Source organism: Myodes glareolus, chromosome 18 (assembly GCF_982192425.1).
Source record: "Myodes glareolus chromosome 18, mMyoGla1.1, whole genome shotgun sequence".
NCBI classification, from domain to species: Eukaryota; Metazoa; Chordata; class Mammalia; order Rodentia; family Cricetidae; genus Myodes; species Myodes glareolus.
In genome coordinates, this window is record NC_142043.1 from 15,330,308 (window position 1) to 15,343,085 (window position 12,778).

Consider the following 12,778-nt stretch of genomic DNA (forward strand, 5'->3'; position numbering starts at 1 on the left):
CAAGAAGCAAATTGACTTAGAACAGGCTAGAGCGTCAGCTGGAGAGTTAGTCTTGTAGTCTTGGCTCAGGTTCTACCGCTTCAAGGTCATGTGATCTTTGGCCACTTAACTACCCTTTGAGTTCCCTACAGTCCTACTGCTTGCCCCCAGTGCTACAGTGAGAGGCTTATCTGAGGAGAAAATAAACTGTATCTGACAGTGTCTGAGCGGCCAAGAGGCCAGATGATGGCTGCTGTTTTGAATGTCATTGTTGCCCCTACTGTCAAGGTAGACAGAGCGGTTCTCCCTTCGGTGATTGATTTTAAGGCACACATCGCTATTATAGGCTGCTATCTTGTGAAAGGTCAGTGATTTAGAGTGGCTGCAGTTGGGTCCAGGATTACTCTGTGAAAAAGACAGCCGCCTGACTAAGGTCAAAGGTATTCTGTGAAAATGTATTTGGTAGTGAGGAAAGGTTAGAAAATCCAAAATATGCCACGTAGGTAGGGTTTACTAAACTGGGAAAACCGGATTGGCAATCTAGAGAGTATTAAAAGTTAGTGAGGAAAAGTAGGGATGGAAGAAAGGAAAATGGGGAAAGATAAGGCCTAGGAGATGCAGTTGTTAGGGGAATGACCAGCCCAGCCCAAGTCAGAGACATGCTTCTGATGAGGAAAGACGGTGTGTTGGTTATTTCTGTCAGCTGCACAGAGGAACCTCAGCTGAGCAATTTTCTCCATCAGATTGGCCTGTAGGCGTGTCTGTGAAGGATTATCTTTTTCTTTCTTCCTTCTTTCCTTTGTTTCTATCTGTCCTATGTATATTTCTTTTCTCCTTCTTCCTCCTCCTCTCCCTCCCCCCTCCTTGTTTTTTGAAACAGAGTCTCACTTATGTTGCCCTGGCTAGCCTGGAACTCACTATGTAGACTAGGCAGGCCCCAATCTCAGAGGTCTGCTGGCTTCTGCCTGTCAAGAGCTAAGATTAAAGGTGTACACCACCACGTCCAACTATTTTCTTGATTAATGATTGACACAGGAGAGCCCAGCCCACTGTGAGAGGTACAAGCCCTGGGTTGGGTGAGAAAGCAGGCTGAACAGACCGTGGAAAGTGAGACAGGAAATGACCTCTGCTTCTGATCTTGCCTGCAGGTTTTAGCTTTGAGCGGCTGCTCTGACTTCCCTTGATGACAGATTGGAAGCTGGAAGGCAAGTAAGCTCTTTCTTCCCCGAGCTGGTTCTGGTCAATGTTTTGTCCTAACAGCAGAAAGCAAAGAAGAAGAGAAGACTTAGACCATGTCCAAGGAGAAGCAATTCTGTAAGGAAGTAGACAGCGGTGTAGGGGGCATTTAGGATGCCCCAGTTCCCTGGTTATAGGTCGGAGTATAAGTAAATGCCTCGAGGACCAGGAGGTGGAAGTGTCCTTGAAGGTCCAAGTGTTTCAGGTAAAGGAGCCCTGCCTTCTGTAGATAACGCCTGTGAGAGAAGGCCGAGCAGGCGTGGGCTGACTGGAGGCTGCAGAGCCTGGCTGACAAGCCACGTATAGAATGTGGTGCGGCTGTAGGAGTGGCGAGATGTGGCCGGAAACCAGCAGAATGGAATGTGAAGGCTCAGGAAAGAGAGGGGAACATCTTGGTTTATGAGCTTTTTCTGCTTTGGCAGGCATTTAATTGTTGGCATCAAAATAATGTCATGCAGTGCTCAGTACCACAGTCTCACACACACACACACACACACACACACACACACACACACACTCCCACCTCTATCCACACACATTAGTTACCCAGTATTAGACATGTACATTTAATCTCCAGAACCTCATTCCCCACATTCAGTCTACAGTACCATACACACACACACACACACACACACACACACACACACTCACACTCATACATGGGGTTGGGGGAGATACTGATTCAAAGTTCCAGTGTCCTATGAGAGATAAAATCTTCTCTGTCCTTGGCACAGTTGGGGAAGTTAAGTGGGGACCTAAAATAAAATTTCCCACTTCTTGTTTTAGAAACAGACGATGACATTTAGGCAGAAACACAGAGATACACTAATTGAATGAGTACCTTTTAGTACCATATTAGGTCAGCCGCTGGCCAGGGGATAATGAGCACATATGGATGGGATCTTCTGCTCAGAATCCCTTGGGCTACTATTTTAAAAAGAAGCCCTATCATGTAATTGTCTCATGAGTGCTGGGATTACAAATGTGGGCCGCCATGTCTAATTTGTGTTGGTACTGGAATCAAACCCAGGGCTTCACGTATTCCAGGCAAGCACTTCACTAACTGAGCTTCATCCCTACTCCTCCTTTCTTGGCTTTTTAGCCCCCCCCATGCTGACCTCGAACTCACTGCATAGCTGAGATGATCTGGACTCCTGATCCTCCTTAATTTATTTCCCAAGTGCTAGGATTCAGGCATGAGCACCCATGCCTGGCTCTGTGTAATTTATAGAAGTTCCTGAGCAATGGAGACACAAATTAGCAATATTATTCTCTGTAGAAGGTGTTCCTGCAGTGCAGTGATTTGTGATATGCACCGCTCCTACCAGACTTATGGACAACACAACACAGTAGCATTCATTGTAAACAATTCAACCAATTCATCGCCTAATGAAACGAAAAGACGCTTCTCAAAAGATTAAAATATGATGTCTACTATATATATGAAAAAAGTTTAATATCACTAGTCTTCAGAGAACGCAAATTCAAATGACGCTGATATTCCATCTCAAGCCAGTCAGAATGGCAGTCATTAAGACAATAATAAGGCATCCAAGCCATAATCACAGGATCCAGGAGCTAGAGGTGGGCGGATAAACATCATCTTTAGTTACAGAGCAGCAGGAAGCCAGACTGGCATGTCCAAGAACCTGTCTCAGAAACAAACGAAATAACCGGCAATAAAAAAGGGAACCTCTCTGGGCCTCTGGTAGCGCGTGACTTACCCTTAACACTCAGGAGGGAGGCAGAGGCAGGCAGAGCTCTGTGAATTTCAGGTCCACCTGGTCTATATCATCAGTTCTGGACCAGCCAGGGTCATATAGTGAGAACCTGGTATAAAAGGAAGAAAAAATAAACCAAAACAAAAGTGGGGGAACCCCATACCATGTTGATGGGAATGAAATAGTGTAGCAACTATGGAGATCAGCATGGAGGTTCCTCAAAGTATTAAAAACAGGTATGTACCACACGACCAAACTGTGCCACCAAGGGTATTTACCCACAAGACTCCAAGCCAACACGTCACAGGGACATTTGCACATCAATGTTTCCTGTAGTACTAATCACAATAATTAAGTGATGGAACAAATCTAGGCATCTATCAACAAAGAAATGGATTATATATATATATATATATATATATATATATGTGTGTGTGTGTGTGTGTGTGTGTACACATATACACATAGATATACACATAGGTATACAATGATTTTTTTAGTCATAAAAATAAAGTTAAATGTTGTTTACAGGAAAACAGGTACAACTGGATGCAATACTAAGCAAAGGAAGTCAGTTTCAGGAAAACGGAAAACAGGCATTGCATGGTTTCTCCCATCTGCGATTCTTAGATTTTATGAAGCTATGTGAAGTTATGCATGTACTATGACATGAAGATAGGAGTGAAACTCGAGAGGAACGAAAGGAATTAAGGTGAAAGGCGATAGGAGGAAATAAGATCCAAACATACTGTATACGTATATGAAAATGCCCTCATGTAATGTAGCAATATGTAGAACAAACGTACACAAATGAAAATACAGAACAAAGCAACCAGTACTCAGGAGGCAGGAAATTAATTTAATTTCTGTAAATTATAGGCTCTTCTGCTCTACATAGTGAGTTCTAGACTAGCCATGGCTGCACAGTGAGACCCTGTCTCAAAAATCAACCAAACCAACCAACAAAACAAAACAGACACAAACCAAACCAAAACAACACAACAACAAAACCACACCAAACAAACAAGGGTGGAGGAAGAGGGGAGAGTTCACATTTTCTTGGTCTGTGCTATGTTGATTCTAAAGACAGCATTTTTTTTTCTTTTTTGCAATAGGGGATTTCATTCAAACTACAGTAAATTAATTATATGCAGACAAAATACTCATGCAGAAAAAATAAATAAATCTTCAAAAAATAAAAAAAAGTATTTCACAGTCAGCAGGGGCCAGATTTAAGCAAGGCGTGGAAAGTCAGGCATGGAGAACCAGGCATGGAGAATCAGGCATGGTAGCTACACATTTAGTTTTAGCACTGGAGAAGCAAAGACAGGAGGATCTCTGAGTAACAAAAATAGTTACAACAAACAAACAAACAAAAGCTTAGAAAGGTAGAATAACTTGGAGTTCTAGCATTTGGGAGGAGACGAGGCAAGGTCTCAAGCTGGAGACCAACCTGGCTACAAAGTGAGAGCCTGTCACTGACAAACAGCTTTAACATCTGGGAGACTGATCTTGAAAGAGACTCCCGTGGAAGCTCTGGGCTCCTGTGACCTGCCTACCGCACTGGCCTCCAATCCACGGCCAATAGCATCCTTACAAAGATCCCTGCGGTACACAGAATGGCCATTTGTTTGAATGGGGCCAGCAGGATTTTGCTTTTTCTCTCTCTACTTTATTGTTATTAATGAATTAAAGACAAGTTTTCAGAGCTGGGGATCCGGGCTTGTGCACACTAGGTAAGCAATCCACCGGGCCTCCCCAGCAGTCCTAGAGTTTAAAACATTTAAAAGAAGTACAATAGGAAAATGCTCAGAGTGGTCACAGGTCTCCGCATAGCCCCTAAACTGCTATAGGGGAATAACAGGATCCTGTCACAGGCTGATGAATAGGGGACCACTTTAGCAGAGCGTGGGGGAGGGGATGTGGGGAAGAGGCTGGATGCCTACTTTTTTCTTGAACACACAGTATAGTCTTCATGATTAAGATTATAATTTCCTACAATTATAATTGTTTTCTAAAAAGGGATTTTTTTTAAAAAAAAGATTGAGGTGGTAGAAACTTAACTGCAGCAGAAATTAGCCAAGCCAAACAAGATTATAAAACACTGCTCAGGAAGCCTAGTATTTTGAAACTAAGAACAAAGTAACAAAGAATTAGTTTCTGGCACTTTTTGAGCTCCACAAGTACTTAAAAACAAACATTTAATTTTCTTTCTTTACTATACTGGTCCTTGTAAAGTAGTTTTTGCCAGCAGGAAAACAATTGATGATATTTCAACACTGTCATTTTCTGTCCGTGGCCTAAGAAAACTCAGAAGAACACGATGGTAGAGAGGCAAGAATGTGATTGGTCGGAAATTGTGTCAGTCACAGAGATCGCAACATTCTTGAAGCTAGAGTAACATGTTCACTATATAGAAAGGGAAAAAAAAAAGATACTTGATCAGAGTGAAATGAATCCCTTGCCCTGGCAAACAAAGAGTGGAGAATTGATAACTAACTTTTGCACACTCAGAAGTTTAGGAAGTACTTACAAACTTCCTTAGGAGCATGAGTGTCCGAAGGAAGGGACTTATGGAGTCTTGGCATGTGCCTTTGCTCAAAGAACCGTCTTGCTGACCTTAGGAAGTATTTTTACAGATAATTTTTAAAACTTAAAAATAAATTTCTGCAAAAAAAAAATTTCTGGGGGTAGAGAGATGGCTCAAGTGTTTAAGGGGTGTGCTGCACACACAGAGGACCTGGGTTTGGTTCCCAGCTCCCACCTCTGGTGGCTTAAAATCGCCTGTAACTCTAGCTTCCGGGGATTTATTGACCTTTTATAGCCTCCACAGGCACTGGCACACACGGGTACACAAACATGTAGGAACTCACACATACATGTAAAAATAAATACATTTCCGGCGTTCATGGCTTTGTCTTTGGAAGACACTACTGTCTTTAAGACCGATACTTTTCAGTTTTACCTCTCTGTTGTTCTGCTCTTCTCCCTGAGTCTTGTCCTATTCATAACATATATTTTTTAAAGCTCTTATGCACCCGACTTTGTGTATTTCAGGCTGTTTATTATGTGTTTATGTTCTGCCTTTGGGTTAGAATGCAACTATCACTGAAGATAAGGGCTATGAATTTTTTATCCGTGTTGTTTGCTTGGTAGGAGACAATGAACATATTGCTCAATAAATATTCGTTGACTAAAGCAAGGCAGTGTTCTGTGCTTTCAATGCTGTGCAGCTGGCATCTTGCTCACTTGTGCAAACTAAATGTTTTCCTTGGTTCTGCTTGGACAGAAGTAATTGTAAAGGTTTGAGCCGCTGTGAATCTTAACAATTCCTGTTTCACAATCGCCAAGGCAACCCTTTCGAGGCAGGAATGATGCCCGTAGCAGGCCTATGGGAGCCAGTGAGAAGGGATATTTACAAAGTTACTACTCCAGCCAGGTACTTGTGCTACACTGCACAGATTTCTTTCAACACATTTAAGAGCTGAAGTGCGAATCAGATTCTTTAACTCAAGGACCTACAAAAATAAATGGCAGGGCTGAGTTGCAGAGACCCAACTTGGCCTGGTCCCAAAGGGCAAGACAGTTTGAAGTGTCAAGTAGCTGTGAGAATTTCATGACTTAATTTCTCTGAGAAGCACCTGGCACAGCAGGCGGCAGCCAACACATGCTGCTCCACATATTCGCTCAGGAGTGGAAGGTGATTTTGTTTTTCAATTAGGAGCAGAGAAAAGAAAGAAAAGAAAATTATGCTGAATTAATAAAATTTGTCTATAATTCGAAGAAAGCTCCTGTCTGATTACAATGGTCCTAAGCCGACCTTCATGTTGAGTCTAAAAAAAAAAAAAAATGCCTGGCAATGTTTCAAACCATGATGCCTAATTTAGAATAACTTCTATTTCAAAACAGGGACTGGGAAGTCGTCTTTGGCCAAGGAATACAGTAATGTATTCCTATGAAAGAAGTCATTTCGTGCCCCCTCCAGCCCCCGCAAAGGAGAGCCAGTGCTTTGCAGGTGGACTGTGGGGTCCCCACGTTTGCCGGGCCTGCCTTGAACTTCGAAATCAAAGCGCTCGCTCCCCTCGTTTTCTCCTCTTAGATCTCCCACAGTTACATCCTTGCAAGAAAGAGGAGCAGGACACCCCAGGCTCACTTCGCGGAACCCCTTCGGCACCCGTCTGGGACCCGACGCCCGCCCGCCAGCTGCCGCGCGCCCCACGCAGAACCCGCGCCCACAGCTCGCCGCACCTGGAGGAGGGCGGCGCGCGCCCCCGTCGTGACGTCACCGCACCTGGCACCAGCTGCGGGAGCCGGGGTGGCGCGCGGGGGCCCCAGGGGGCGTGGCCGAAAAAAAAAATCCCATACCATTCTCGCGAGATTTCGCCCCAGCCGGGTCCCAGCGCTCGGCGCACCGGCTCGTGCATTGCACCCGGGTCTCGAGCGGGGCGCGCTCGGCGTCTGTTGGAGTGGGTGCGGGGCGGGCCAGCCGGTGCCGCCGAGGCGAGCGGAAGCGACCGGGAACCGCGGCGGAGGGCGCCGCGTGCGCACGCGCGGACGCCGCTCGCTCCCGCCTGACGGGACCGCGGCAGAGACCGGGCGTGAGGAGCGGCGGAGCGCGCTTGCGGGCGGATGGAGGCGCCTCCCCGCCGCGCCTGAGCCGGTGCACAGGAGAGGCCGCGCGCGGGGCCGCGCTCTCCCCGCCAGAGTCGCAGCATGGGTAAGCATCGTCGCGCTGACCGGCCACGGGGCTCGTACGCGGGTCGGGGCGGGTCGGGTCGGACGCTCCCCCTTGGCGGTCCTCTGCGGGGCAGCGGGGCTCGAACCCTTGACCGGCCGTCCCGCGCCCTCCGGGAGCCTCCGGCTTCCATGGGGGGGAGGGCGATCGCGAACTTGACAAAGTGGCGCTGGTAGCTTTGCTCCTCCGAGGCGGGGCACACATTGGGTTTTTAAGAAAGAAAGAAAGCACTCACACCCCCACGTCCATTATGCCCACACAGACATTTTGTCGTCGAGAGCTGGAAGCGCAGAAAATAGTTAAGTCTGCCATTTGCCGTTGGCTGGGGTTGGCAGTGATTTGTGCCTCCTCTTCCTTCCCCTTCCGTGGGTAGTTTGGGAAGTGTTTTCCTGGCAGACTCTCCCCGGTCAGGTGTGCTGGCATTTAGCAGTCCGTCGAATTTCCACCTGAGGGCTGTCTTGGGGGTTCGGTCTTCTAGGATTCCCAGCCGAACCTCTGGGGGAGCAGTTTCCTGTTTGGAGCAAGACTTCCTCCTTGCCGGGGAGAAAAAGTACAGGGCCCACAAGGTTGTTTTCTGTGTCGTCTTGGGGTTTTCTTTTGGCCTTAGAGAAGGTTGAGTGTGTTGCAGGGCTCTGTGAAAAGGAGTTTTGTTAAGTGGTGTAACAGTTCTCTTTTGATAACAAAGTTTTGTCTGGGCTAGGCACTAACTCCCTCAGATATTTACAAATTAACAGAAATAGTTGGTTTTTTTTTTTTTAAAGACAATTAAAGATAGTGTTGTTTTTTTCCTTTTTAAAATCAGAATTGTGTCACCATAAGGCAAGTGTGTGTTTAGTAAGTTGTGAAACCCGAATTTGGTTTTGTGGTATAAATCAGGAAGAGGTTATCTCTTACTCAGTTGAAATTTGGTGCTGCTTCAACCATTGCTGAAATCAATAATTCATGAAACAAACGGATGATTTAGAAGCACGACCAGAACAGGAGTCTTGCTGATGTGGCATCCTGTGCCCACACTTTGTTCCGTGGGAGACGAATTTAGCTAGTGTTTACAGACACTGCCTTTCTGTTTTCTTAGACTTTCTAATTTTATGCTCCCTCTGCTTCCCTCCTTCTTTGTGTACCTTTTCTATACCAAGTGCTCCTCAACCCAGGAGCCAAGCATTTGCTGCTGGGGACCTTCAAATGGATTCCTTTCCACTTGATTAGTTGAGTTTATGGGGTAATTGCAGGCTTATTTAAGCATCAAAAACTAGCTTAACTGATTTGGATGAACAGCTAAAACGAAGTATACAGTTCTTATCTGTTGTAAATCAGGATGCAGAATGTAATTAAACATCTTTTGATGCTCGAGAATCATCATTTTGTGACTTTGACTTGCTGCGAACCCTTTAACCACCTTGCATCTTTTTGGGTTTTCCAGACAGGGTTGCTCTGCAGCTTTGGAGCTTGTTCTGGAACTAGCTCTGGTAGAGTAGGTTGGTCTCGAACTGACAGAGACCCGCCTGCCTCTGCCTCCGCTTCCCAGAGTGCTGGAAATAAAGGCGCAAGCCACTGCTGCCCGGCCCACCTTGGCTCCTGTGTAGACTGTTGGGCCCATTGCTGAAGAACAGACTTACCCCTTTGCAGTTTGCAGTTGTTTTAAGTGCACTTTCTCCTGTTGTTGGATGCACAGTATTGCACCTGTGATCAGTATTTACTTTCACCTTCCTCTTTCTCAATGGGTTTTTTTTCAAACTGTGGAAATAATTTAAATCTGTCATTTATCATAGTGGAAATCAGTGGACCCATAACTTGAATATAAGGTCGTCATTGTCTTTTTTTTTTTTTTTTAAAAAAAAAACAAGACAGGTTAATGTAGTTCTGGCTCTCCTGAAACTCATTCTGTAGATCAGACTGGCCTTGAACTCAGAACTTCCAAGTTCTGGGATTAAAGGTGTGAGCCATTATACCCAGCTAAAGTCTTTTCTTAAGAAAAGTAAATGAACAGTATTATACAATGTAATAGCTATATTTATTGTTCACAGGCCCTTTTTTTGTGACTTGCTTTGGTCTGTTTAGGTGAGTTGCTAGAGTATCTTGGGAAAGTTGTTTACCATACTCTCAATATGTGCTTTTAAGGTCTGTTATTTTGGGTGTTTGTCATTGTTTTTCTGTATAGTATTTTTAAATCTTTTGCAGAAGAATGTGTACTTAAAATTTGTTGGTTGTGCAGTCATTGAAATCCTCAAGTTCATGTAAAAGAGTTTCCTTTAATATATAATTTGTTTAACTACCTGCCATTGTTCTTTTTCTTGTATTTTTTAAGACAAGGTCTCATCTCCTCACCCTGTGCTCCCTGGCTTTGATTTTAGAGTGATCCTCCTGCCTCAGCCACCTAGCTGCTGAAATTATAGGTCTTAGCTGTCACAGCTAGCTGGTTGTCTGTATTTCTTGTAATTCATGGCACAGCTCTCAAATTCTTTCTGCTCTTTCAAAGGACTCTGATTTGATTCTTTCATTCTTATTGGGTGGTTTACGATTGCCCCTAACACATAAGGGATCTGATAGCCTCTTCTGGTTTCTGAGGGCAACCCCACCCCATGACACTTACACATACTTAAAGATGCAGCCTAAAATACTCAAGTGTTTTATCTAATTTCTAAGTCTTATATTTGTTTTGAGATGAACAAGGACACTTAAGGGATACATATATCTTAAGATATATATGTTATATGTATAACATATAAGATATATATGTTAAGATATATATCTTAACATATAACTCTTAAGTAGCTAAGAGTTTCTGAAGCTTAGACCTGCAGCTACTTTGGAAGTAGAAGCAGGTATCTAATTCTAAGCCAGCTTTGTTTACAAAGCTTATTCAAGGCCTTCCTGGCTGAAAGAGGGGAAAGGGTCCTGGGCAAGGACTTCCTAGTCTCACCAACAAGCTTTGCAACTTAGAAAGTTAATTAGCTTGTCTGTGCTTGAGTTTCCTGATCTAGAAATTGGTGAGAAGCACCAATCACAGGTTATTAGAAGAATGAGTGAGCTAATAATGCTGACTAGTGTGTTCAAAAGATTTCTGCAGTTCTAATTTGGGAGTGAAGTTTGATAGTTGTTAAAAACAATATTGTCTTTCAAGGATCAGTAAGATGATTTTGTGTTAACACAGAAATTGAATTCTGTATAGTATAACTTGACGAAAATGGTTTTTCAATATTAGACAATCTGTGAGAAACTTATTCATTTGAAATGTTTAACTGTTGAGAAAAATTTAAGGATTTCTACTACTAGAGACATTTAAGTTTTCTGTTAATGTTTTTAGCTTCTACATTAAATGTAGGGGAAATGCCTGTCAACTTTTAAGGGGCCTGTGTGAAGGAATTAGGAAGAAAAGGTTGTAGGGAATTAAGAAAGGCAATACATTTAGGGAAATATAAAAGACAATACTTTTTAAAAAAAATTATGTATTTTATTTGCATGTACATCTGCACAACAGAAGAGGGCTTCAGAGTCCGTGGCACTACAGTTCTAGATGGTCCTGAGCCTCTATGTGGGTGCTGGGAATTGAACTCAGGACCTTTGTTAGAGCTGTCAGTGCTCTTAAATGCTGAGTCATCTCTCTCGCCCCCCCCACCAATACAGGTATGCATTTTAGAGTGAAGTAAAAATGTGTCTGTGCGTGTGTACACTTGAATGCCCATAAGCTGTGTGTGAGGGGCCTGCTTGTACCCGTGTGCATGTGTGGATCCCAGACCAATTCCTTTGAGGCACGGTCTTTCTCTGAACCCTAAGGGAACATGTTTTCCTGGCTAGGATTAAAGACAGTAGTAAGCCTCAGCATTTTTCCTGTCTCTGCCTCCTTGGGAGTTATAGGTGCTTGTGGTGGCCCCAGTTTGCTTTTTGCATGCTAGGATCTAAACTTTGGGCCTCAGGAGTGCTTAGCAAGTGCTCTTAACTGCTGAGCCATCTCTCTAGCCTCTGTGTACAGACAGAGGCCTGATCTTCTACACTCATAATTTCAGGGTTAAGCAGTCAAGGCTGGTGATAGGCACCTGTTTTCTCACCTACTTGGGAGTGGGTGTAGGAGGTGATCATGAATTCCAGGGGAGCTGCTGCTGCATAGCAAGACTGTTCAGAAATTTGTGATTGGAAGACGTACAGATAAATACTTTGTTTTTTCAAAAACTTGAAGGTTTTGTGGTAGCAGCAAGCATGCACTTTACCTTGTTCAAGGCAGCCTGTGTGGGACAGACAATTGATGCTATTTTACAGCATTAAGATTAAATATGAAATTAGTTTTGAAAGTGTTTTATGTGTGTATAAAACACACCAATGATAATTTACTTCTTTAGTTTTTGAGACCAGATTTCCACTCTGTAGCTCTGACTGACTTAGAACTCACTGTGTAGATCAGGCTTGTGTTGAACTCACGATGACCATCCTGCTTTATCATCCTGAGGGTTGGGATTACTGGTGAATGCCACTTTGCTTGACTGAAGTTGTTTTAATAGAAATTTACAGTTGGTTTAGAAGATAAATGTACTTTTTTAGTGAGTTATTTCCTTTGTAAATAATACTCATTCATACAGATGATATTTGTAAGTTGGTATCTTGTGATTTACCAAGCAGTTTCAGAGCATGAAAAGGAAGTTTTCTTTCAAAAATGAATCACAACAGTTTGTCTACTCCTTAGAGTATGTTGTGTTTATGATCAGATAATTAAAGCTTTTAAAAGTTTGAACACCTTTGATTCTGTAAAATTAGTATCTACTATATAGATTTGACACAAATAAATAGCAGGCAAGCAGGAAGTCTTTCTAGGTGGGGTGGGGAGAAAAGATAAATTTAATTTCTTTTCGAGACTGTGTAACCTTGCCTGTCCTGGAACTCACTCTGTAGACCAGGCTGTCCTTGAACTCAGAGATCCACCTGCTTCTGCCTCCCAGAGTCTGGGCTCAAAGGTGTGCACTACCGCCACCTGGCTAGGTCCAGTATTTTTCTGAGAATTACAAGGTAAGTATTTTTTTTTTTTCTCTGTCTCTTTTTTAGGAACAGGAGCCTGATTACTGACTGAAATTGTTTCAGATGAGCCCAAAAGTATCACTGACATAATGCTTATGCCTCT

General features: G+C 43.6%; 1 protein-coding gene across 1 annotated transcript in view; it reads left to right on the forward strand.

The window, feature by feature from the left end:
- The first annotated feature begins 7,515 nt into the window (after positions 1-7,515).
- The window catches only part of Cd2ap (CD2 associated protein), a 74,418-nt gene continuing 69,155 nt past the window's right edge, over positions 7,516-12,778 (forward strand). The window contains exon 1 of the mRNA XM_048442720.3: positions 7,516-7,653. Within this exon, the coding sequence (XP_048298677.3) occupies positions 7,650-7,653 (4 nt within the window). The 5' untranslated portion in view covers positions 7,516-7,649. The remainder of the gene's footprint in view (positions 7,654-12,778) is intronic.